Below are 25148 nucleotides of genomic sequence, written 5' to 3'. Positions count from 1 at the left end.
CATTTTGAAAATCCACAAACATAAAAATAAATATCTCTAGTTTCTAGAATTGACAAAGGCCATCTTCCTCGATAGCTCTTATCTTTTGTTGATAAACAATTCAAGGTAGCTAGGCCATGGGACCATGCTATGAATGGATTTACAGAAAGCATTGAGTTCCCCGCATTCTTCCTTGGCTTGCTTCATTCTCTTTCTATGAGGCTTTATTTCATTTTGATGGAAACAATATTAAGTGAAAATTAAAAACAAAACAAAACAAAACCAAGCATTCCATGCATGCCCATGGACAATAAATATCCTGCCCATACTATTTAAAAGTAAGGGGAGCAAAATTTGACATGACTCGCGAACCTGACACGACTAACCCGTTTATAAACAAGTCATAAGTCGAGTCTAAATAGGTTCAAGTCATATTTGGATTGATACAGCTAACATGTTTAATAAACGGGTCGTGTTCGTGTTTAACATGCAACCCCGTCTGACCTATTTCGCTTATAAAGTTATTAGTTATCTTAATATTATTGCATAATTTATGATTGTTTTTATATGTTTATTAATATATTTATGGTTATAATTGTATTTTAATTTTACATAAATGGAAGTTGATAAAAATTATATAGGTTAGATATGACCTGTTAATCAAACAAATTATTAAACAGGTATTTACATTGACATTTACATGACTTGTTAATTAAAAGAGTTAAACGTGTCGGGTAAACAGGTCATGTTTGGGTTGAGAATTCCTGATACGCTTACTAAACAAATCGGGTTTGGGTCAACCCATATAGCTAAATAAGCATGGCTTGCAACGACACAAACCCGATCCGTGAACACAAATTGCCAACCTTATTTGAAAGTAATAACTAATAATTTTCATGCAAATTCCACACAGGAGACTCACTTTTATACGATCACGGGTACATGTACCTTTACTCTGTTGCTTCCAGCACAAACCTCTCCTTCTAGTTATTTATAGGAGCAGAACAAGCACCATTACTGTCAGCAACGAAGAATCTTCTTTAATGAACTACACACATTAAGTTCAACAAGCTGGGAGACAGTTATTGTGCAGCTAAGAAGGTGACTTAAAAGTGCCTGAGATTGGAGCTAATCCATGATATTTATATTCATATAAAGATATGAAGAGCAATATATAACAAAAAGAAAGCACAAAATTACTCCGTTTGGGGAGGGAAAAGAAATGTACATAAGGATGTGTAGTAAGCAATGTAAAAACGGTACTAGATTTCAGGTGCAGACTCAACACTTCCTAAATAGATAAATAAACAAAAATTCTCCCACCAAAAACAATGCATATGCATGTGTCTGTGTAAGAAACAGCACAACAGAGAAAGAGAATAAGGTTAAGAACTTAGTTTGTAAATCTAACAAAGTGGTACATGATCACTGTCATTTCTTTGGATGAAAAGGGTCATCTAGTAATTGTATAAGGTAACAAAGATACAACTACAAAAGAAATACAAGCCTCAAATTTCCTAACCTGAAAATGAACCAAAAGACAAGGCATCTACAGAAACTTGAAGCAAACAAAGATAATCTTCTTTAACCCATAAGCTGAAGCTACATGTTGCCATCATGCCCTCCCTATGGAGATTTAATTACTCCATAACATCAATTTCTTACTGTCCATCTTCATCATTTGCAGACAATTCCTATTCAATGTCATCAATCCAGTCACCATATATCCTACTGATTTTGTCAGGACCTTTCCATTTCTGATGAGTTCTCTGCCCTGGCCTCTGAATTACAATAGATGACCTTTGTGATGGAACTCCCATATGATAGACATCAGAATGAGGAACTGAAGCAACTGAAGCTACCACACTATCTGCCGGAGTTTTTGAAGGTACTCCTCCCTGCTTTGAGTCAGGAGGAGCAGAAGAAGAATCTCTAGTCTCCCCCTCTACAAGCCCACCACCATACCGGTGCAATTCTGTGGTCAGAAACAGAGATTAGGTATGACATCAAGCTAAACATGGGCAATGCCCAAGGGTAGTTAAAGAAAAATGTTTATCTCAGATGATTAATGTGGTACACTACTCTTCAATAGCATAACAATCCAAACCAAACAGCAGATAAGTGCCAACATGAGAGCAATTTTCCTAAATGCAATGATGTGGACAATAAAGAGTTTGAGGAAAAACAAGATTAAAAATTAAAGGATTCAAGATTTGAGGTCTAGTTTTAATATGGGACTTTCTTGGCACCTTTTGTAGGTTACTTTAGTTATTATTGAGTCTTAGAATTAAGGCTCCGTTTGGTACACCCACTCAAACACATGTTTTCAGTTTTTAAACAACATTACATATATTTCCACGCACTTTTTCACCCACACGTATTTCCATACATGCTTTCAAACACATATTTTAATTTTTAAGTGCATGTACCAACCACCCCCTAAGTTTCTTTAGATTAGAAAGTTGTGGGCTCAGTTTTGGTTAAGTTTACTAGAATAAGGGCAATTTAATATTTCAAGATTTTGGAGTGGGCCATCCTTCGCTGTACCAAAGGCCCTTAATTTCTGTGCTGAGTCCTTTTCCTTTTCCTTCTTTTTTCGCTGAAAGAGTTATTTTCCTATTTGTTTAGAAGTTCTTAAGTACTTTTTCCTAGTATTTCTACGAATAGGTTTTAGGAATCCTAGTCCATCTAGGAAAGGATTTAACAAATTGCTTATAAAAAGGCTTTATTGCAGTCAATAACATTCATAGTAGGAAAACCTAAGTGAGGTTTCCTAGTGTGTATCTTTTTTCATTTCTCATTCTGTTCATTGTTTTAACACCAAACAGCCATCCAACATATTTAAGATCTTTCTTTTTCTTTTTCTTTTTTCAATAATCCTTCCTAAACTCTTAAACACAAACCCTATTTAAAAACCCTTCAAGATCTCATCAAGAAATCTAATTAGTGCTGAATTCCTAAAGATCCTACCTCATAATGGGTATGGCAAAGACAAAGGTTATGACAAGGATGGAGGCCTAAGAGTTGTTGGTGACAGGTACAGAAGTGGATATCTGGGCCATTTTGAAAGGGGAAGCTAGAAATAGGCATGGTCCTAATGACCACCCTAAAGGGAGTAGTCCTCCAGCTTATGATCAGTGCTAATATAGGTTCTGCCATGATGTTTTAATATCATTGGAGATCCTATACAAGTGATTTGACTTGGCAGAATGGTCAGAAAAACAGGCAAAAGAGCTTAAACAACAAACTGAAATGTCTGGACAACCTGAAGATGATTCAAAACAGCAATCAGAAAGGTTGATGGAGGAAACCTTCATGAAGTAGGAAACTCTTCAGTTGCTTGATGAGAAGAATTTGAACAAGAACATGAGAGCTACGAAAAAGGCTTTGACTTTGCTGCTGTGGGAAAAGAAATTGACAAACTAGCTACTATTCAGGCAGCCATTGTGCCAAATTCATCTCAGCCAACAACAAATATTATTCTACAACAAGCCAAGATTGAACAAAAGAAGATTGTGTGATGAAAGAAGAGACAAAAGAGATAGAGAATCCAATTCCCATACTTTAACATGGGCATCAAGTTAAAATTGTGTCACTTGCAATGATTCCCATTATTGATTTTGTAATTCCTGGAAAGTTTAATGTTCATATTGGAGAGAACAATGTTCCACTGTCCACATGGTTTTAAGCAACGAAAAGAGGAAAGAAAACCCATACTCGGGCTTTTTACCCTATCTCAAGATGCTATTCAAGAGGCCACGAATTATACTACAACATTTCAATACTCAAGGTTGAGTTTTTTTTTTTTTCCAACTAAGGGAGATTGATGTGGACAATAATGAGTTTGATTAAAAAAAAGATACAATAGCAAAAGATTCAACATTTGTGGTCTAGTTTTGATGTGGGACTTTCTTCAAAGGTTACTTTAGTTATTATTGAGTCTTAGTGTCTGTTTGGTTAGCTTATTTTTTGCCAACTTATTTTACTATTCAGCTTATTTTTACTACTATTCATGGTCCCACTGCACTTTTTGGTACTATTCATGGATCCCACTATACTATTCCAACTAACATTTACCTTTATCTAGAGTACTTTCAGCAAAAAGTTTTCAGTTTCAACAAAATAAACAGATCTCAAACAGACCCTTACTCTCAAGTTTCTTTAAGTTAGAAAGTTGTGAATACAACTTAATTAAGTTTACTAGAATAAGGGAAATTTGGTAATTTCTAGATTTTCAGGAATAAGTTGTCCTATACGCCTATACCAAAGGTCCATGGGTCTTTTTTTATTTTTTATTTTCCTTTTCCTATTTAGTAGAAGTTCTTAAGTACTTTTTATTTTTGTTGTTAGTAAGCCCAGTCTTTCTATGACTAGGTTATTTAAGAGTCCTAGTCCTTCTAAGAAAGGATTTAGCAATAGCCTTATAAAGGTTTTATCGTAGTCAATAATATTCATAGTGAGATTGGTTTTAAAATTTTTAACTTAAAGGTTGTGATTGCCTTCTCCAACCTAAGTGTGATTGCTTAGGAAAACATAGGTGAGATTGCCTAGTATTTATTTTTCTTTATTTATCATTCTAGATTCACTGTTTAGCACGAAATAACCATCAAATACATTCAAGATTCAATCTTTGAATCGACTAAACCTTCCTAAACCTATAAACACAAACCCTATTCAAGAACCGTTCAATATCTCATCAAGAAATCTAATTCGGTGTTGAATTCCTAAAGATACTACTTCAAAATTAGTATCAGAGCTCATTCAAGCTTCTGTCCTGCATCATTTAAAGGCATAAGGCCAAGCAATTCACTTGCCCAGTATAAGGACTAACCTAGCAAGCATCCTTACAGATATCTTTCATGATTTGCAATAGTGATACCCAAGATATAGCAATCAAAATTAGCCACAAAAAAAAAAATAATAATAAAAAAATAAAAACTTTTTAAACATACAAAGGTTACAGTTATCAGAGCATTGCTTAGCCTTTTCTAAATGTATAAAAGCTTGTGCACTTTATCAAATAGGCTTAAGATTTATGTCTTCAGGTGCAAACTCCATGATTACCTCCCCGAATTACGGTGTATGCTTCTCTCAAACCTACAACAACAATTCAAAGCTCCCATGAGCAAGCAATATCTAAAGACTCAAATTGGGAGTGGCCATACTTCTATCTCAAAATTGAGGCAAAGAGGCTTGGATTGTGGATAATGTAATTTGGTTAGACAATCAAAAGCCTTTGATGACACTATAATGAAATAGAATAAAAAAATGGAGGAATTTTCCTCAAACAGCTTGGGAATTTCTAAAACATCTTGCTGTGAGGCAACAAATGGTTTGAAAAGGATATCCTCCAAAACTTTCTCCATGCTACTAGGTGGCATTATCTAAAACAATTCAAATGTTTTTTGTCATGTGACTTTCATGTGACCTTTTATCAACTCAACTCAACCTTTATCTAACCATCTATTAAGCATTTCTTTTGGCTTCTCAACCTGTATTTTATCATCATCATCTTCTTCTTCTTTTGGGGAGAGAAAGAGAGAGAGAGAGAGAGAGTTGCTCTCCTTACATGATCAGTAAGAACCTTACATAATAACTGAATACAAGAGGTGAATGTTACATATTAATTTACTGCCTAGAATGTCATAATGCATCTTTTTTTCTTTTTCTTTTTTGATAGGTAATAAGACCTTTATTGAAAGAAATGAACATCGTGTTCACAATGATGAAAACTCGGAACGTGAAACAAATACAAAAGGCTCAAGAGCTAAAGCTAGTAGATTGTGGGAAATTAGAAATGGAAATACATTGTGTAAAACCCTAAATACAAGCCCACTAAAATAACGTACCAAAAAGAAGAGATTTTAAGAGATCTAAGGGTCTCTCATTATCTTCAAAGATATGGTTACTGCGTTCTTGACAAACTAACCACATTAGACAAGCTGGAACCATATTCCAGGTAATTGACAGATGCTTCCCAAACCAATTCCTCCATGCAAAAAGAAGGTATATAAACATCTTCTGCATTACCCATTAGACCCCAAACACCTGAAAAACTTCACTCCATTAAGCATGAACAGATTTACAGTGAAGTAAAACATGGTCCACAGATTCCCCATCGCACCGACACAAGAAACACCAATTAACTAGGGACCTCTCTTAACAAGATTATCAATGGTAAATATCTCATCCCTAGCTGCTGTCCATAAAAAGAAAGACACCCCTTTAGGCACCTCTACACACCAAATGCTCTTCCAAAGGAAAAGCATCAATAAGTGTACCAGACAACCAAATGTAATAGGAGCGCACATCAAACACACTAGTCCAAATCAACTTCCAAGAGAGCTTATCATCACCCTCACCTCTCAGCATATAGGAATAAAGTAGCTCAAAAAAAGAAAAAACACCCTCCAACTCCCAATCGTGAAAAGCTCACTGGAATTGTAAATTCCAACTCCTCTCTCCCCCTTCTGATGCAGAAACAACCAGGTCAGAAATCCAAGCTTATTTGGACAGAGAACAAGCATACAGATCTGGAAAAAGATCCTTTTAGAGGTGTGCATGTACACTCCAAGGGTCATGTCATATTGCATCTTTTATTGAGGAAAACTATCTAAGAGTCCCCTGAGGCCTTATATTTGGTGGTTAAGCTAGGTGAGCTATGGTTTAGGTTGCTTGACCTGCCTAGCTTTCAAACCCTTCCTAAGTTAAAGGAAATAACAAAAAATCCCTTAAATTAAAGTAATTAACAGGTATACACAAGAACTCAGTGCATATCAAAAGCAGTCGAAACATTTGTGCTTAAACATGTTCAAAAATTAGGAGGAACAATGCTCAAGTTTACAGTATTAAAAAATTTACATAGAATTGTCCTACACTCGAAGAATTTTCTAGTAAAAAAAGAAAGTTAATACAATGATTATTGTTTGGGAACTAAAACGTCCAGGTATTCATATGATTAAAGCAAAGTCTCTATCCTTGGATGGAAAGTTGAAGCAAAAATGGAAAGTTACTAACATATGAATTGAGTGTAAAACTGGCAATGCAATCACAGGGCTATGTTCAATTACACTAGAAGACGAACCACTTACAATTAAACCATTTCTATCTACTCTCTTTCTACTTTCTACACCACTCAATAGCAGCACAAGTGTAATGATTTAAACATAACAAATATACACAAAGTCAAAATCAAAGTTACTTTCCTTAAATCTTAACAAGATGAATGGGAAGAAAAAAAAATGCAAACCATTGGTACCTGCAGCACCATGAGCAAAATGGCATTTGCTTCCAAAGGGGCAATACCCTGTCAACTCCCACTTATTGCAAATCCTAGTTTTCCAATTCGAGGGCTTGGCATTGGGTCCACTCACAGGACTAGTTGCTGCACCACCATACCCGCCCGGTCCCAAGCTTATCGCCACACTTTCCCGGTTCTTGGATTGCTCATCATGAAGGAATGTGCAATTATCTCCATAAGGACAACCCTCCTCAGTATAAAACTTCTTGCAATGCCGGCCCTTATATGACCTCTGCGAGTCCCCAACAAAATTGGCTGAGCCCAATGAGGGTATCTGATACTCCTCCCTCGGCTCCGACGATACCCCCTTCTCCTCCTCGTGCTGCGCCACAATCTCCTGCCAATTGGGAGGCGGCCGACGAAGCTCCTCGATGCTGTGAGCGAAATTACAGTTAGTAACGTAGGGGCAAGTGCCTGCACGGAACTTGCAACAGAGTTTGGTCTTGAAAAACATTTTTCCTATGGCTTTGGATCGGTTGGAGGAGGTAACATCCTGGGAATTCTTGGATTTTTTGTTCGGGGGTTCGCTTCCAGAGCGAGATTGAGATTGTCTCTGGTCATAATTCGAGTTAGATGGCGTGTCGTCGCCATTGTTGTTGTTCCAAGCTCGGTAATCGTCCTCTGTAGCCCACATGGCGTTGTCGTTGACAGACCAATTTTCCGGACCACTTCCGGTGATTACTTGGACCACGTTGCCACCAGAGAAATCCATTTGGGGCTGGAATTTTTTGGGTACTTTTCAGTCACAAAAAGGTTGAAAAGTTGAAACCCTAAAGTAAAGTGTAGATTTTTGGAGCTAGTGATGGCACATAACTTAGTTATAAACGATACCCAGAAAGTAAAATTTCCAGATTTGAAGTGGGGTTGAAGGTAAAGTGTTGAATTTTCAGTGGATTTGAGACAAATGGGTCTGAACTATGAACAGTAATAAATCCAACAGACAGATATTTTTAAGGTAACAGTTTTAGTTTCAAACAACAACAACAACAAAAGAAAGCTACTACAAGATACAGTAGTAAAAATTGAAAGAAAAAGTTACCAAATTGGGAGTTGGGTTAGATCTAGCATCGAGATATGAGAAAAGAGAAAATCAGGTAAAGGAAAAGGACGGAGGGAAAGGTTGTGAAGAAAAAAGGAAATACAGTATTTTTTTAGGAATGTAGTAGTAATAAAATTCAGTGGGAAATGGAAACAAATCAAACAAGGCAGTTTGAGTCAACTTTTTATACGTTGAGATTTATGAGAGATAGAGATAGAGGGAGTGAGATAGAGAACTAAGAAAATTTAAGAGAACCCCCAAAATGGTGGAGAAAGATTTTTCGAAACACTTACTAAAATTAATGAAAGCAGGTTATAATGATGAAGGTGGGGGTCCATTTATTGTACTGTTTGATTGGTTTCTTTCATTTTGGTTTTTGTCCTTTTTGTGTGGCGCTAGGAATTATTGAGAGGAATGGAGGATTGTGAATTTTGTGTGTTGTGTTGTGTTGTGTTGTGTTGTGAGCATATTTTTTCTTTGGAAACAACTCGTGCTGCTGCTGAATGCTGATGGCTGATGCTATATCTATGTGTTCATTCATGACGTGAAGCCTACATTAGTGGAGGATTGTTCGGTTTGTCAGATTTGTGAAGTTGGTGCACAAACCAAAAAAAAAACCAATTTCAATTTCTAAAGGGATGGGATGGCCCAAGCCCAACTACTCTGATAGTAGAGGGCGAATGTGCATGATAGTAGAGGGCGAATGTGCATTTATGTTAAAGATTAAAAATTTATATATATTTTATTTTGTATGTGTGTTTATTTCTCAAAAAACAAAGGTTTGAAAATGTGTATTCTTAAAAAAATAACAATTTTAAAATGTGTGTTTTGAAAATATAATTTCAAAAAATTACCATTAAAATGTATTTTTAAAAAGAATAGTAATTTTAAAATGTGCATTTTGTAAATAGAAATTTTTAAATCACCATTAATTGTTTAGTAAACTTGTGAAAAAAGTTTTGTTTCTCTCTACTTAGGGTTTGGATAAAATTGGGCTAAAATTATTGTTTCAAAGTATAATTAGCAAAAAGGTATTAACTTTTTTTTTTTTTGAAACCGGACCAAAACTTATATCATTAATCAATGAGAATCAAAGTACAAAGCCTCCAAAGCAGGTGGAGGGGACTCTTCTAACCAAACCACTTCATCAGTAATACATCTAGCAAAACGTGCTAAAGAGTGAGCCACTGAATTGGCTGAGCGAGTAACACAATTGACAGAGAAAACATGTAGTCCTGCAGCCATGCATTGGATATCACCATACAAGTGTCCCAGCCGAGATTGAGCAGCCCGTGAGTTGGACAAGTAATTCATAACAATACCATTATCACTTTCAATCACCAGAGCAGAGAAACCCGCATCCATTGCAAACTCCAAAGCTTTCCTACATGCCAACACTTCAGCTTCTTCACTGTAAAAAACCGATGGTCCTTTCGCTGAGATTGATGCCATGACCTCTCCCAAACCATTTCGAATTATCGCACCAAAGCCCGTCGCATTTATGTCCTGAAAAATAGCTACATCAAAATTGATTTTGAAGCTTGCACCCGGTGGAGGATTCCATCTAGTACAGCCCCCAACAGATGTCAGAATGGCAAGATGGTCACAAGACTGTTTAAACTCCTCCAAAAAATCAGTGGATCTTTTAGCAAGCCGAAACGAGTCCTATATATGGCCACCATGGATGACTGAATTCCATTGTTTCCACAGCAACCATGCCTGCACTATGAAAGTCTCAAGCTCCTCCGACTGTAACTTCATCATCAGCTCCTCCATCAACTGCCTGAAATCAAGCTGACCCCCCACACCCTTTTGTAACCTTCTTGAGCTCACCGCCCAAACATCCTGGGCCACTGGACATTCCCATAATGCATGGATGGTTGACTCCTTTGAACTTTTACACAAAGCGCAAGTGCTATCCTCCACAATGTGTCTGCGAGTGAGATTTTCATAGGTGGGAAGAATGTCATAGATAGCTCTCCAGCTGAACACCTTTATTTTATTAGGAATATGAAGCTTCCATAGTTTATTCCATATTAACCCATCTGCCCCTATAACTGAACATTCTCCCTGCATACTCACTTCCATCATCATCTGCCTTGCAACATGGTATCCAGATTTAACAGAGTATACTCCATCTCTGTTGTGAGACCAAAATATAGTATCAGTAGTGTGTCTTCTGCTCAATGGGATTCAAAGGATGGCAGCAGCATCATCTCCATGGAATTTTGTCTCAATGAGTTGTTTATCCCAGGTTCGGTCAAACCAATCAATCAACTCCATCACTTTCCATTCTCACTCATCCTCTTGAGGTGGATGAAGCACCTTGTTGCCCGGATAGTTTGGAATCCATTTATCCTTAATAACCCTTACAGTTGAGTCATCCCCAACCCTTCAACAGCATCCTTTCTTAAGAATATCTTAGGCAGTCAATATACTTTTCCAAACAAAAGAGTTGTTTGGTGCATCCCCGGCTTCCAAGAAACTATATCGTGGGAAATATTTAGCTTTGAAACAGTCATAAAGCAGTGACCCCTTGTCTTGAAGCAGCCTCCATCCTTGTTTGGCTAGCATAGCTAAGTTGAAACTTCTGATATCCCTAAACCCCATCCCTCCTTCCTTCTTGGGTTTAGACAATAAATCCCAATTTTTCCAATGTGTCTTCCTCTCATTTCCCACTTGATCCCACCAAAATCTTGCACACATAGCATTAAGCTCATTGCAAAGTTTCACAGGTAATTGAAACACCCCCATTGTGTAAGTCGATATCGATTGAGCAACAGCTTTAATAAGGACTTCCTTGCCCGCTCTGGATAGTAGCTTGCCTCTCCAACCTTGGAGTTTTTTCCAAACTCGATCCTTGAGATAGGAAAAATTTGGTATTTTGAGTGACCAACCAAGGTGGGCAGACCTAAATATGATTCAAACCTATCAACTTCCTTCACCCCAAATTATTTTTTATCCAATCCCTTTGCCTCGCCTCAATATTGCTACTAAAGTATATGGAAGATTTCTCAAAGTTTATGCATTGCCTAGAAGCTGAAGCATATAGCTCTAAGATACCCTTTGTCACTTGTACCTCTTCTTGAATAGGTCGGCAAAACACAAGAGAATCATCTGCAAATAAAAGATTAGTAATGCACGGTGCTCTACGACATATAGAAACCCCATGAAGCCGCCTCTCCATCTCAGCTCGGGCAAGAAGAGAAGTGAAAACTTCTGCACATAGGAGAAACAAATAAGGAGATTAAGGGTCTCCTTGACTGATCCCTCTAGATGGTTTAATATTACCAAATGATTTTCCATTGATGCATACAGAAAAAGAGGGGGTAGAAGCACAACACATTACCAGATCAATCCAAACCTCAGGAAAGCCCATCTTGACCATCATACCTTTGAGGAAAGCCCACGCAACCCTGTCATAGGCTTTGCTAACATCCAGTTTTGGTGCAAGGGATCCTTTTTTGCCTATTTTACGACTATGCATGGCATGTAATGCTTCATACGCCACCAATACATTATATGTGATGAGGCGACCAAAGACAAAAGCACTCTGAGTGAGCGATATCAACTGAGGGAGAATTTGCTTTAGTCTGTTTGTAAGGACTTTCGAGATAATTTTATAGATTACATTGCAGAGGCTTATAGGTCTAAAATCAGATATTTTTTCTAGGGACTTTATCTTCGGAATGAGAACAATTTGAGTAAAATTAACATCGGGTTCCATATTTCCAAATTTCAAAAAATCCAACACAGCATGTATTACATTATCACCCACTATATGCCAAAATTTCTGATAAAAAAGAGCATTCATACTATTTGGTCCAGGAGCCTTTGTTGGTCCCATTTGAAACAACGCCACTTTTATCTCTTCAGCTGTATATTCACTGGACAGTATTTCTTGCATTTCAGGGGTTATTTTGTGTTGGACAGCACCAAGGCATTCCTCCAACCGGTCACAATCACCTGCTGTAAACATGTTCTCAAAATGATTGATTGCTACCTCCGCAATGTCATCAATCTCTTCCACCCAAGTGTTGCTTTTAGTTTTGATTCCCTGTATAAAGTTTGTACGTCTTCTTTGTGAGGCTTTTGAGTGGAAAAACTTGGTATTCTTATCTCCATGTTTTAACCATGAAATTCTGGATCGTTGCGCCCAAAAAATTTCCTGCTTCAACAACAGGTCATCCAACTCTTTGCTGATTGCTAAAAACTCTGCCTTGCTTTCTTCTGTCAATTCCCCCTTATTGTGTGCTTCAACCTTTTTTTGGAGTCTTTTAATTTTTTCAGCTTCAGGTTGAGTTCGAGTTAAGCCCCATGCTTACAAATCTGCCCCGGAACTTGCAATTTTTTCCTTAATATTATTCAAACTCGAACCTGTTGCCTTCATTTTGTTCCAAGCCTCAAGAATTATATTTTTGCACTCCTCCCATAATAACCACGACTCCTCAAACTTGAATTTCCTCTGACTCCATGCACTGGCTCTCCTGGAAGTCCTCATTTGAAGTAATAAAGGAAGATGGTTAGAGATATGGGAATGAAGATGTGTAACCGTACTTACAAGGAATTTTGCTTGCCAATTCTCAGTGGCCATGGCACGATCTAGCTGTTGCCTTGTGTTGGCCGTCCCCAGTCTACTATTATTCCATGTAAAAGGATACCCATTAAATCCCAAATCTAATAGTTGACATTGTTCCAAAGTTTCTCTAAAGTCATCCATTTGGTTGTACGGAGGAGGATGTATGCTCTGTTTTTCATGACAGTGCAAAATGGCATTGAAGTCCCCTATACACATCCATGGACCATCCACAAAAGACTAAAGATGACAAAGCAAAGCCCAAGAGTGTGACTTCTGCGAGGTTTCCGGCCAGCCATAGAATCCAGTCAGGTACCACACGAATCTGTCTTCCTCCACCACCATAGCCAAGATATGGTGTTCGGTGAAATTTATAACATCAACCACTACCTCATTTTTCCATATCAAAGCCAACCCCCCCCCCCCCTTAATCAGGTTCTTTAATTATGAACTGATTAGGAAAAGGCAACTCCTTACAATGCTTCTTGAATCCTTTACTGTCCAACCTTGTTTCCATTAAGAAACAAATCAGGGGAGCTTGATCCTTCATCATTTTGCAAAGGTTATGAACTGTCCAAGGGTTCCCAAGCCCTTGGCAGTTTCAACTCAAGAGTTTCATTGTGGTCAGCAAGGGTGTTCCAACACCCTTGCCGTTGTATCAGAATAATAGTCACCATGTAGCTTCCCACGCTTCAACACTTATGTCTCCTTTTCTACGTTAAACTCAGCCTCCTCTATTTTTGTTGGCTTCCTCTTTCCTAGAATGGTATTGGACTTCTCATCACTTGAATTTTCCAGCCCACAATCCATACGGGGTATTCTAGTCCATTTGGGCTTGGGCTTGGAAGGCCCATCATGGACATCTTTAGTCACGTGGTCATCAGACTCATGTTTTAAGTCAACTGCTGCATTTGAGTTTGTAACGCCCAAGTTAACGTCCACTTGTTTCCGGTTCACAACGCCTGCATTTATTTCATTTAATCCCTCCATATCAGCATTAACTTCCTAAGATTCCAGGTCAGTTCTAGATTTTTGGTTCTTTCCTTTTTCATACTTATCATCTTCCCTAACCATGGTTGAGCCTGCTACTATCGCCATCACCGTCGGAGCTTGCATCCCACCCTCATCTCGCTGTTTTTGTTCTCCTTTTCACCCTTCCTGTTTTTTTGCGAGTAACGAGACGAATCTCACCTTGTTGGTGACCAAGAGCGAGGCCTAACAGCTTTCATCCAGTCACCATAAGGATAGACCACCTCCCCTCCCTTCTTCAGCACTGCGAAATGGCTTGCACAGTGCTTAATATCATGCCCCAGTAATCCACAGTAATGGCAAAACATCAGGAGTCATTCGTACTTAAAACTAACCCAAGAACGAACTCCATCAAACCCTGCTATAAATCCTCCTCTTCGAATCGGTTTTGAGATAGGGAGTGCAACCCTTACTCTCATAAAGAGGTTCTGAGCCTCTTGTTTCAATCTCCTCTCAACTTCTTCCACCGCCCCCAGTCAGTTACCCACCCTTTCTGCCACTGATGGAGAAACCTTGTCAAAAGGTACGCCCCATATCTGAACCCACAATGACGCCGTCTCAAATTTCACATTCGAAGCTGTCATGCCTCTCTACCATTTGCATAACATGAGAGCTTGGTTATCGAAAGTCCACGGACCTCCTCGTAGAACCCTTTCCAAGTCAAATTCTGTATTGAACTTGAATTGGAATAAGTTCGATCCCACCTCCAAAATCTGGACCCCTTCTTCTAAACCCCATGCTTTCTTCAGTGTGTTCTGCGCCGCCCTTTTATTGAAGGGTTTACAGGTCAAAAACTTCCCAACCAAACTTTGTGTGCAACTCTCAATCTCATCCTTTCGCCCTTCATCTGGTATTGCAATCACTTCCTCTTCTTCCGTGGTCAGTTTCATATTCTCCAAAATGTTTATCACGTCGTCAACCATCGATCCAAAATAAAATAAAGGGCAAACCCTCAGAAGAGTTCTAAGGGAGATAGTACTCGTTAGACGAGAGAAATAGCTCCTACCAAGAGGAGAGAAGGCATTGCAAAAAGGAATTAACTTTACTATCACATTATTTGTCAATCTTTTTAAATGCACTCAATATTATTTAAAATATTATTTCAATAAAAAAAATATTATTTAAAATTGTGACTAACATTAGTTTTGAAATCACAGTAGATAGTAAGACCTTCCCCACTACAAAGCTAAAATTCTTATAATAATACACTCGACAGAGTGTGGATTAAGCTTCTATCATTATACTATGTTAAGTTTAATAATAGGGTCCCGTTAATATATATCCTTAGAGCACATATTAACTATCTATTTTAAGAAAAAATTTATGGGAAATTAAAAAAACTAATAAAAAAAATTTATCACCCTAAAAAAAATAAAAAAAATTTATCACTTTTTCATTTTCCCATAAAAAATTTCCTAAAATAGTATACTAATTTATGTCTAAAGGCACAGGTTAGTAAAACCCTTAATAATAACACATCATTTCCCCCAAATTCTAACTTTTGAAATATTTTTTATCTATCAAAGGGGGCAATTAAACCATCATAAATATCCTATTAATTAGTATGCACAAATATTTTTACTCTACAATCATGTGAATTTGATTCTTTTCGAGTAAATTATATGGATTCAATGAAGTTAAATCAAATATGGGGGCTGCGTGTAGAAAAGACACCATGAGATAGGCAATTAACTTGAAAGAGCAAATATTTTTTATTTGTCAAGGGGCCATTAAACTAACATAATCTGGAGTTTAAAGTGATAGCGATCAAGGAATCAGTTAGTTGAACAGCACGGATCACGATGATGTTGAGGGCTTGAAAGATAAGAAATAGAAGATCAGAGGTGACCGGGGTTGGCCGATTGAAATTCCTCCGATGATGAAGTTAGCAATTCTCCTCTCAAAGAAAAATATTGTCTGTAAAGAATTTGTAAAGAAGAAAAAATCTACCTTTTCTTGTCGGAGATTCATCTCCTTTTATAGGTTTAGGGAGCGGTTATCCGTTGGATAACCTCCCCCTATTTCACGGAGTCCGGAGCGTACAATCTGATAACCGCTATAGCGGTTGTGTGTGTCAAAAACTGCCTTGCCCTCGTCCTAAGTGCTTCCTGGACGAGAGATAGTACACTAGTTAGTAAAACGTCGTCCAGAGATTTCCCTGGACGACAGTAGTGTAGTCTGCCTTGTAAACTTAGGACAACGCTCCTTTTTGTATGGACGACATCCATGGACGAGTAAGGAGTTGGCATTTTTTAGACTTTTTTAGACACCATCAGTTGCCCCCTCGTCTATAGGTGTCATCTTAAGGATAATTTGGGGGATTTTTAAAATGTGTACTGTATGCCACATGTCAAAATGTAACTGATGAACTGATGCGTTTGGTTCCATTTTCGAGATCTATGCCACGTGGCGCACTTTGGTTAGCTGCGTCGTTTCGCATCCCAAAGTTTTCAGCTTATAAATAGTTGAATTCCTTCAGTGCCCTTCACATTTCTGAGATTTCCCTCCCTAAGCATCCTCGTCTTAGTGCCTCATCTAGAAGTATCATCTCGTCCTTAGTTTCCTTGTCTAGATTTCAGGTATTTATTTACTCCTCGTTCTCAGATTTTAAGTTTTCTACAATGTCTGAGACCGTTCTTTCCTCGTCTAGCAATAGTTTGGGCAAAGCCATAGACGAGTATCATGACCCAAGTAGTTTTAGTGGCTCTAGTGATAGTAGTAATAGTACTAGTAGTGGAGGAAACACCACGGACGAGTATGTGTCTGGCGTCCCTGGGGTACCTTTAGACGTTCTCCAAGGACTCAAGACGAGGAGTGAGTCTAGATCCCAGGCAGGTACAAGTGCCCCCTCGTCCACAGTTCAGGACGAGGTTGAGGTAGTGTATAGCTATGCCATAGGAGTAGAATCCAAGACGGATGATAGGAGATTAGTTTTGCTTAAGAAATGGTACCAAATCCCAAACGACCTTAATCCTAGGTTAGCAGTTTGTGGGGAGTGGTGTTGTCAACCGCGTTTTGGGGTAGGTATTTACGAAGCCTATCTTTTAGGTGGACTTAGGTTACCTTTAAATGCTTTTGCCAAAGAGTTACTCACTAGGTTAGGTATAGGTGTTTGTCAGCTTAACCCCAATGCGTGGAGGTTAGTAGTCTCCATGCAAGTTTTGTGAAGGGAGGTCTTTGAGGGGAACCGTCCTCTGACTGTGGACGAGTTCCTTTACTGTTACAAGCCTTCTGAGATCAATCAGTCCCTTGACTTTTATCAATTCACAGCCAGAGGGAAGGATTATAGATTGATCAAGTCCATAGTTTCCTCGGATAGGAACTGGAAGACGGATTTCTTCTTCGTCTCAGGTTTCTGGGCTGGACGCCCACTCGAGGTTTCTCAAGACCCATTTCCTCCTTACACAGGAGAGTTAGGGAACCTTCGTCCTGAAGGTATGCTTGTGTTTGTCATTTTACTATGTTGTAATTATCTTTATAGACGGCTAAATAATAATAATTTTTTTTTTTTTTTTTTAGGTGCTGGACGACCTCACCTAGACAGGTTTCATATTGAAAGAATTCAAAAGGTTCGTCTATACACAGATAGGGCTTTCCATTCTTTGGTAACCCTCCAACGTCTTGCCACCTGGGGTTTGAGTCCCAACCCGTCCAGTGAAGCCCTTGCACACGAGCTCACCATTCGTAGACGTAAGTCAATATAATTGTTTCCCTTTTCTCCCCCTCTTTGTTTATTTATTATTTTTAACACCCCTTCTTTTTTCGGGAATAGCTACAATGAAGAAAAACAAGGGTAAAGAAGTTGTGAACGAAGCTGCTGTCACTGGGCAAGACGCACCTCAGTCTCACCCGTCCGTAGGTGAGAAAAGAAAAAACTTATCACTGGGAGTTGACCTGGGCAATCTTCCCAGCAGGCGCAGAGAGAAAAAGGTCAAACATAAGTCATCCAAGCCCAAAGACGTTCAACCTGCGCCTATTCCTGTTCATGAGCCTAAAGACGTCCAGATCCTTGATTCTGAGCCCAAAGATTCACCCATGCAAGTCCCGTCCACAGTCAAGGTGCCGTCCACGTCTCAGCCTTCTCCCCAAGCACCTCAATACCTCATTGGGAACGAGGATCTAGCTTGAGAAAGATTTAAGATGGTTGTGACTGATGCGGACGTGTCTGCCTGTTACAACATGTCTTTGAAGGACTTCGAGCATTCTGGGGTTCATGATCTTTTCAAGGTATGTATTTTTACTTGGTGTTTTATTTTGTCTCGTCCTCTTTGATAAGCTTCCTAACTAAACCATTATTCAGGCCATGTCCAAGTTCATTGTTGCGTCCAGGCAAGCAACTGATCTGGACAAGACGAGGGTCTTGTTAGAGAAGAGAATCAAGGAAGTGAAGGACGAGAGCAAACGCTGGGCTGAGTCAGCTGTTAAAGCCAATGAAGGAGCAAAGGAGCTGCAAAATCATATTGAAGAGATGAAGACTGGCGTTGTGGAGAAGGAAACTCGTCTTGATCACTTGCAAAAGAAGAATAACGAGTTGAATGATCTTCTTAAGAAGGCCAAGGAAGACGCGGTTGCAGAGTTCAAGGCGTCCAAGCAGTTCACTGATCTGCTGGATACTAACTATGCGGCTGGGTTTGAGGACTTCAGGATGGACGCCGTCGAGAACTTCCCCAACATTGACTTCAGCTCTATTAAGCTCAATCTTAGTGGTGCTCCTACCAGCTCCCTCCTCCAGACGAGCTCAGAAGACGTTAATGTGGAGGATGATGCTACAACCCAACCACTTCAAGACGAGCAGAACAAAGATGCCCCACCAGCCTGATGCCTTTTTTTTTGTGTAATTTTAAGACTTGATGTAACTCTATTTATCTCATCCTTAGTTTCAGGACGAGCTATCATGTAACTTGAGGGTGTTTGGACGTTGGTCGTCCACCCTTTAAACACTTGTGTTTTCTTTTTTCTTTTTTTCTTTTTTTTTTATAACAAGGAAGAAAGTTATGCTTTTGCTTTAAAATTTCTTTTCGTCCATGAGGGTAATATCTTATGAAGTGCTTGGAACTTTCCACTCGTCTTGGAGAAATCCCAAGTATCAGCATCACCCGTCTTGAGACTTCGCCTCTTTTTTGATTATTTCTCTAATGCAAGGCTTTGCATTCGTCCATAAGCTTAATTGCTATGGAACGTTCTTAGTTAATAAACCAGAACATCGTCTTTGCATGTATTCGTCCATGTGTGGACATGTAAATCTCACGTTATTTCAGGTGAGTTTTGTGGACGTTTTATTGTTCGTCCGTGTTGTGGGCGTACTATTTTCCATCCCATCTATTTCAAGGACGGATGTTCTATGGACGTGCCATTTCAAAGGAAAATTTTCTCGTCTACACTTGGGCGTGCATACATTTCCCTTATTTGTCGAAGTTATATCCCCGCGTCCGGAGATTTTCCTCGTCTTGGGCTTTTCAGCCTTGTGGTGGGTTAGTTGGAACAAAAATAGCTTGGAAACTAGGAATTTACACAATAATTTGTACATAACATAAATATTGTTTTCAGGTAAGGCATATACATATATTTATGCCTTTTTATTAAGTACAAGCTCCATAAGTTCGTCCATAAACACCACAACATAAATAGTAAAGCCTTAACTTCGTCCACAACACACAACATAAATATAAATAGTAAAATAGTAGTTCCTAACACAAGCAACATTAAATATAAGTAGGATAAGTCTTCAGACAAGGTCCAGCCTCGTCCGTGGCCATACTTCCGTCTAGGCTGACTTTTACTGATAGTACCTCCTCAAGTGCTCCACGTTCCAAGGGTGCTCCAGTTTCCTCCCATCCAGGGCCTCCAAGTAGTAGGATCCTTGCCTTTTACAGTTGATAACTCCGTAAGGTCCTTCCCAATTCGGGCCCAATTTCCCATATGCTGGGTTCTTGGTTGCCAAAGAGATCTTTCTTAGGACGAGATCTCCTATGTTGAAACGCCTAGGCTTCACCATTGCATCATATTGCCTAGCCATGAGGTTCTTGTACTTTACTGTCCTGTATTCTGCGTCTGCCCTTACCTCGTCTACCAGATCAAGGTTCAAACGGAGCTGCTCCTCATTGTCCTTATCTTGATACATCATCACCCTGTGATTGGCCATATGTACTTCTGCAGGTATGACTGCTTCGCTTCCATAAGTTAGATTGAAAGGAGTTTCCCTCGTAGGGGTTCTCACCGTCGTCCTGTAGGCTCATAGAACACCAGGTAACTTCTCTGGCCATACCCCCTTTGCCCCCTCAAGCCGGGTCTTGATGATTTTCAACAAGGATCGGTTTGCCACTTCAGCTTGGCCATTTGCTTGAGGATGAGCGGGTGAGGAATAGTGATTCTGTATTCCAAAGTGTGCGCAGAAGTCCCTAAAGAGTGCGTTGTCAAACTGTCGTCCGTTATCAAATACCAATACCTTGGGCACTCCGAATCTGCATAAAATGTCCTTCCATACGAAATGCTTAACATTTTGTTGCGTGATCGTTGCCAGCGGCTCAGTTTCCACCCATTTTATGAAGTAATCGATGCCCACAACTAGAAATTTCATCTGCCTTATGCCCTGAGAAAAAGGACCTAAAATGTCTAGTCCCCATTGTGCAAAGGGCCACGGTGCCATCATCGAGGTGAGGTACTCTGATGGTTGTCTGGGGACGTTGCTAAATCGTTGACATTGGTCGCAGACCTTGATGTACGCTTTAGCATCAACTTGCATATTTGGCCAGTAATACCCTGCACGGACGACCTTGGAGACAAGGGACCTGGCTCCGGAGTGCGACCTTGACGTACGCTTTAGCATCAACTTGCATATTTGGCCAGTAATACCCTGCACGGACGACCTTGGAGACAAGGGACCTGGCTCCGGAGTGATTGCCACATGCTCCTTCATGAACTTCCCTCAGTACGTAGTTTGCTTCGTCCGGAGCCAAGCACCTAAGATAAGGTTGAGAAAAACCCCTCTTGTATAACACTTCGTTCAGAAGTAGATATCTAGCCGATCTCACCCTCAGCTTCCTTGCTTCGTCTTTCTCTTCTGGTAGCTGTTCGTCTTTCAGGTATGATATAATCGGGGTCATCCAGTTTCCTCTATTTTCCACCTGTTGTACTTCTGGAATATCTATGCTTGGCATGTACTGAATTTCGTCAGATTCGTCCATCAATTCATTTGCTGATGCTTCTTTCGCTATAGTATCAGCTTCCACGTTTTCCTCCCTTGGGATTTGAACGAATTCAGCTTTTTCAAATCTTTTCATTAGGCGTATCACCCTACCAAGGTATTTCCTCATCCGTTCCTCCTTTACTTCGTACATTCCATTTACTTGCCCCATGACCAACTGAGAATCTCCCAGGACGAGTATAGACTTGGCTTCCACAGACTTAGCCAATTCTAGCCCTTTGAGAAGGGCTTCATACTCGACTTCATTGTTAGTTGCTTGGTACTGTAGACGAACCTTGTGCCTCAATTTGTCACCTTCTGGGGATTGTAAAACCACACCGATTCCACCTGCATACTTTGTGGATGATCCATCCACATGGACGACCCATCTGTCATTGCCTTCTGTTTCATCATGACCTGGGGTAAATTCCATAATGAAATCTGCTAATGCTTGAGCTTTTATGGCATGCCTTGGTTGATATCTGATATCAAATTTGCTGAGCTCGACGACCCACTGAATCAATCGTCCAGCCGCTTCCAGTCTGTTCATCGCCTTCTTGAGTGGATGATCCGTCATGACATTAATGACATGGGCCTGGAAATAGTGCCTTAGCTTCCTGGAAGCGGTGATCAATGCGAAGGCTAACTTCTTCATCTGTGGATATCGTCCTTCCGCTCCCCTCAATGCCTTACTCATATAGTACACGGGTCTCTGCACTTTACCTTCTTCTCTTATCAGTGCTGAACTTACGGCATACGGAGTTACCGCCAAATATAAGTATAATTCCTCTCCCACTATTAACGGACTTAACAATGGAGATTTGGTAAGGTATGCCTTCAAATCCTCAAAAGCTCTCTAACACTTGTCGGTCCATTCGAATGCTTTTCTAAGAACTTTAAAAAATGGCAAACATTTGTCAGTGGCTTTAGAGAAAAACCTGTTGAGTGCAGCGACTCGTCCAGTAAGAGATTGGATCTCCTTTGTATTTTGCGAAGGCTTCATGTCCAGTATTGCTTGAATTTTATCAGGATTCGTTTCAATTCCCCTGTGAGAGACCATAAAGCCAAGGAATTTCCCTGATGATACTCCGAAAGCACACTTACTAGGATTCAGCTTCATGTGATACTGTCTCAGCGTGTCAAATGTCTCCTGCAGGTCGTCCAGATGCCTTCCTTCGTCCTGACTCTTTACCAACATGTCGTCTACATAGACTTCCACATTCCGCCCAATCTGCTGTCGAAACATGTGATTGACTAATCTCTGATATGTGGCCCCTGCATTCTTTAAGCCGAACGGCATCACCTTATAACAGAATAAGCCTTGACTAGTGACAAAGGATGTTTTCTCCTGATCCACCTCATCCTTCCTTATTTGATTGTATCCTGAAAAAGCGTCCATAAAACTAAGCAACTTGTGGCCCGCAGTTGAATCCACCAATTGATCAATGCGTGGCAGCGGATAACTATCTTTCGGGCAAACCTTGTTCAAGTCGGTAAAATCTACGCACATTCTCCACTTACCATTTGCCTTCTTGACCATTACAACATTTGCCAACCAATCTGGGTAGTACACTTCTCGGATAAAGCTCACCCCCATCAGTTTTTGAACTTCGTCTTTGATAGCATCATTTCTCTCAGGGGCAAACAGCCTCTTCTTTTGCCGCACTGGCTTGGAGGAAGGGCATACATTCAGACAGTGGGTAATGACACTAGGGTCTATACCCGGCATGTCCTCATGACTCCATGCGAACACATCAATATTTTTCTTCAAAAAGTGGACGAGGTCTTCCTTAATCTTCTCTTCTAGATCTGCTCCAACCCTGGTACACTTCTCAGGGTTCTCTTCGTCCAGGGAAATGTCTTCTAATGCTTCGGTAGGCTCTGCTACCATTCTCCTTTCTTCAATATTCATGGCTTGAATTTGCTCATCCATGGCCAACATGGCCAAATAACATTCTCTTGCTGCCAGTTGATCCCCTTGTACCTGCCCTACTCCGTGTTCTGTTGGAAACTTAACTGATAGGTGGTAAGTAGAGGTAACGGCCTTCCAACTATTCAAAATTGGTCGTCCAATTATGGCGTTGTAGGAGGACGGACAATCTACCACAAGGAAGTTCACATCCTTGGTGACTTGTCGTGGGTATGCCCCCACTACCACTGATAAGGAAATAGTACCCACGGGTTGTACCTTCATGCCACCAAAACCTACTAGGGGGGAGTTCACTGGACGGAGCCGGTCTCATCCTAGCCTCATTTTTTGAAAAGCAGGATAATACAAAATGTCCGCCGAGCTTCCGTTGTCTACAAGCACCCTTCTAGTTGTGTAGTCAGCAATCATTAAGGTGATGACGAGAGCATCATCATGGGGGTGATGAATTCTCTCAACGTCTTCGTCCGTGAAGGTGATCGCTGCTTCGTCTATGGTCCTTGCTCTCGGTGATCGACCAGAAAGCTGGACACTCTGCATTACCTTCAAGTATGCTTTCTTGGACTTGGATGACTGGCCTGTCGAACTTCCCCCTATAATGACTCTTATTTCTCCGAGTGGTGGCCGTAATGATTCTTCCATTTTTCCTTTCATTTTCTCGTCCCTGTTATCTCGTCCAAGGAAATTCTTCAGCTTCCCTTGCCTTATGAGATTTTCGATTTGCTGCTTTAAATCGAAACACTCGTCCATATCGTGACCATGATCCCTGTGGAAGCGACAATACTTGTTCCGATTGCGTTTATTGGGATCTCCCCTCATTTTCTCCGGCCACTTTAATGAAGGATCATCCTTGATCTGCATTAGGACCTGCTCAAGTGGGACGTTCAAAGACGTATACTGCTGGTTCCGTGCTGAAGAGCCCGGCTTCTTAATGTCTCGGTCTTTCCTGTCTTCCGTCCGTCCTTTCTTTGGACGAGGGCCCTGCTCTAAGTGGCGACCGAGATTTGCGTCTACTCTCTCAGACCTCTTCCTCTTCTTAGCAATGATTGCGTCTTCTGCATTCATAAAATTTTATGCCGAATGGACAAGTTCTGCCATAGACTGGGGCTTTTTTTCATAGAGTTTGTGAATGAACAGATCTGAATTCACCCCATTATGGAAAGTCGCCAACAAGAGCTTGTCATCTGCTTCGTCCACACTCAGGGATTCTCTGTTGAAACGAGTGATGAACGACCGTAAACTCTCGTTCTCTCCCTGCTCTATGGTCAATAGGCTGGACGAGGAACGCTTATGTCTTTGTCCTCCTATGAAGTTGTTAACAAACAGCTTGCTCAACTCTTCAAAAGAACTCACCGAATTCGGGGGCATTTTGCTGAACCAAACTCATGCTGGGCCCTTGCGGGTAGTAGGGAATGCTCTGCACATTATTTCGTCGGGAACCCCTTGGAGATGCATGGTGGTCTTGAAGGTAGCAATGTGATCGAACGGGTCTCGTGTTCCATCATACGAATCCAGAGAAGGCATTTTAAACTTTGATTGTAGAGGGTGACCATTGATGGAAGCCGTAAAGGGGGAATCAGTTCGGTGGACCAGGTCTGCTATAGGATTTGTCCTTCTCATATTCTCTTTCATTTCCTCCATGACTCTTCTCATCTAGTCCATCTCTTCCTTCAAATGTGGCACCGCTCGTGAAGTGGTACCTCTTAACTGACTTCCAGTCTCAGTGTTCTCTCTGTCATCACGACTCTACGTTTGTCTTCCACCCTCACATTCTTCACGCATTTACCTCCTTAGATTAATCTCCATTCTTAATTCTTGGTTTTGGCCATTCAACTCCGCCATTGCGGCCGCCATGGATTGTACGTTTTGAACAGATGAAGTCTGCATGGCCGGTGCAGATTGGCGGTCGCGGTGAGGGTTGCTGGAAGCATCTCTGCTTCCCTGACGGCCTGGGCTGGTAGCCCTTGATCTAGTCCGTACCATCAACTTTTTGTCAAAGAGAATAATAATCTTCCCACAGATGACGCCAACTAATAGCGATCAAGGAATCAGTTAGTTGAACAGCATGAATCACGATGATGTTGAGGGCCTGAAAGATAAGAAATAGAAGATCAG

At 40.3% G+C, this 25148-nt stretch overlaps 3 protein-coding genes across 4 annotated transcripts; all 3 read right to left on the bottom strand.

Moving 5' to 3' along the window:
• Positions 1–1352: 1352 nt before the first annotated feature.
• LOC115971371 (zinc finger CCCH domain-containing protein 12-like) lies at positions 1353–8828 on the bottom strand. 2 transcript variants are annotated; one of them, XM_031091251.1, is made up of 3 exons: positions 7238–8828; positions 5044–5076; positions 1353–1954 (listed from the first exon to the last, which is right to left on the bottom strand). In XM_031091251.1, the coding sequence occupies exons 1-3, from the start codon at positions 7989–7991 to the stop codon at positions 1674–1676; spliced, it is 1068 nt and encodes a 355-aa protein (XP_030947111.1). In that variant the 5' UTR covers positions 7992–8828; the 3' UTR covers positions 1353–1673. The 2 variants fall into 2 exon arrangements, with proteins under 2 accessions (XP_030947111.1, XP_030947112.1); XM_031091252.1 differs by lacking the exon at positions 5044–5076 and having other exon boundaries at positions 7238–8826.
• An 11826-nt stretch (positions 8829–20654) lies between these two features.
• LOC115970120 lies at positions 20655–23039 on the bottom strand. Its single transcript, XM_031089791.1, has 3 exons — positions 22860–23039; positions 22019–22775; positions 20655–21847 (listed from the first exon to the last, which is right to left on the bottom strand). The coding sequence occupies exons 1-3, from the start codon at positions 23037–23039 to the stop codon at positions 20655–20657; spliced, it is 2130 nt and encodes a 709-aa protein (XP_030945651.1).
• Positions 23040–23345: 306 nt separating this feature from the next.
• On the bottom strand, positions 23346–24098 carry LOC115970119. The gene has a single exon (XM_031089790.1). It carries the CDS (start codon positions 24096–24098, stop codon positions 23346–23348), a length of 753 nt encoding a protein of 250 aa, XP_030945650.1.
• Between the last annotated feature and the right edge of the window lie 1050 nt (positions 24099–25148).

The sequence above is a fragment of the Quercus lobata genome, chromosome 12 (assembly GCF_001633185.2).
Source record: "Quercus lobata isolate SW786 chromosome 12, ValleyOak3.0 Primary Assembly, whole genome shotgun sequence".
Taxonomy (NCBI): Eukaryota; Viridiplantae; Streptophyta; class Magnoliopsida; order Fagales; family Fagaceae; genus Quercus; species Quercus lobata.
This window is presented reverse-complemented; position numbering and strand designations above follow the sequence as displayed.

What these genes read in the sequence shown, in the direction of transcription:
- LOC115970119 (XM_031089790.1), bottom strand. Translation starts at nt 24,098, where the DNA reads ATGAATGCAGAAGACGCAATCATTGCTAAGAAGAGGAAGAGGTCTGAG.
- LOC115970120 (XM_031089791.1), bottom strand. Translation starts at nt 23,039, where the DNA reads ATGGATGAGCAAATTCAAGCCATGAATATTGAAGAAAGGAGAATGGTA. An exon ending in TTTTGAAGAAAAATATTGAT is followed by an intron (nt 22,776 to 22,859) that starts GTGTTCGCATGG and finishes CCTTCCTCCAAG; the next exon opens with CCAGTGCGGCAAAAGAAGAG. An exon ending in CTCTAAAGCCACTGACAAAT is followed by an intron (nt 21,848 to 22,018) that starts GTTTGCCATTTT and finishes CCGTAAGTTCAG; the next exon opens with CACTGATAAGAGAAGAAGGT.
- LOC115971371 (XM_031091251.1), bottom strand. Translation starts at nt 7,991, where the DNA reads ATGGATTTCTCTGGTGGCAACGTGGTCCAAGTAATCACCGGAAGTGGT. An exon ending in TTTTGCTCATGGTGCTGCAG is followed by an intron (nt 5,077 to 7,237) that starts GTACCAATGGTT and finishes TTGTTGTTGTAG; the next exon opens with GTTTGAGAGAAGCATACACC. An exon ending in ATACACCGTAATTCGGGGAG is followed by an intron (nt 1,955 to 5,043) that starts GTAATCATGGAG and finishes TTCTGACCACAG; the next exon opens with AATTGCACCGGTATGGTGGT.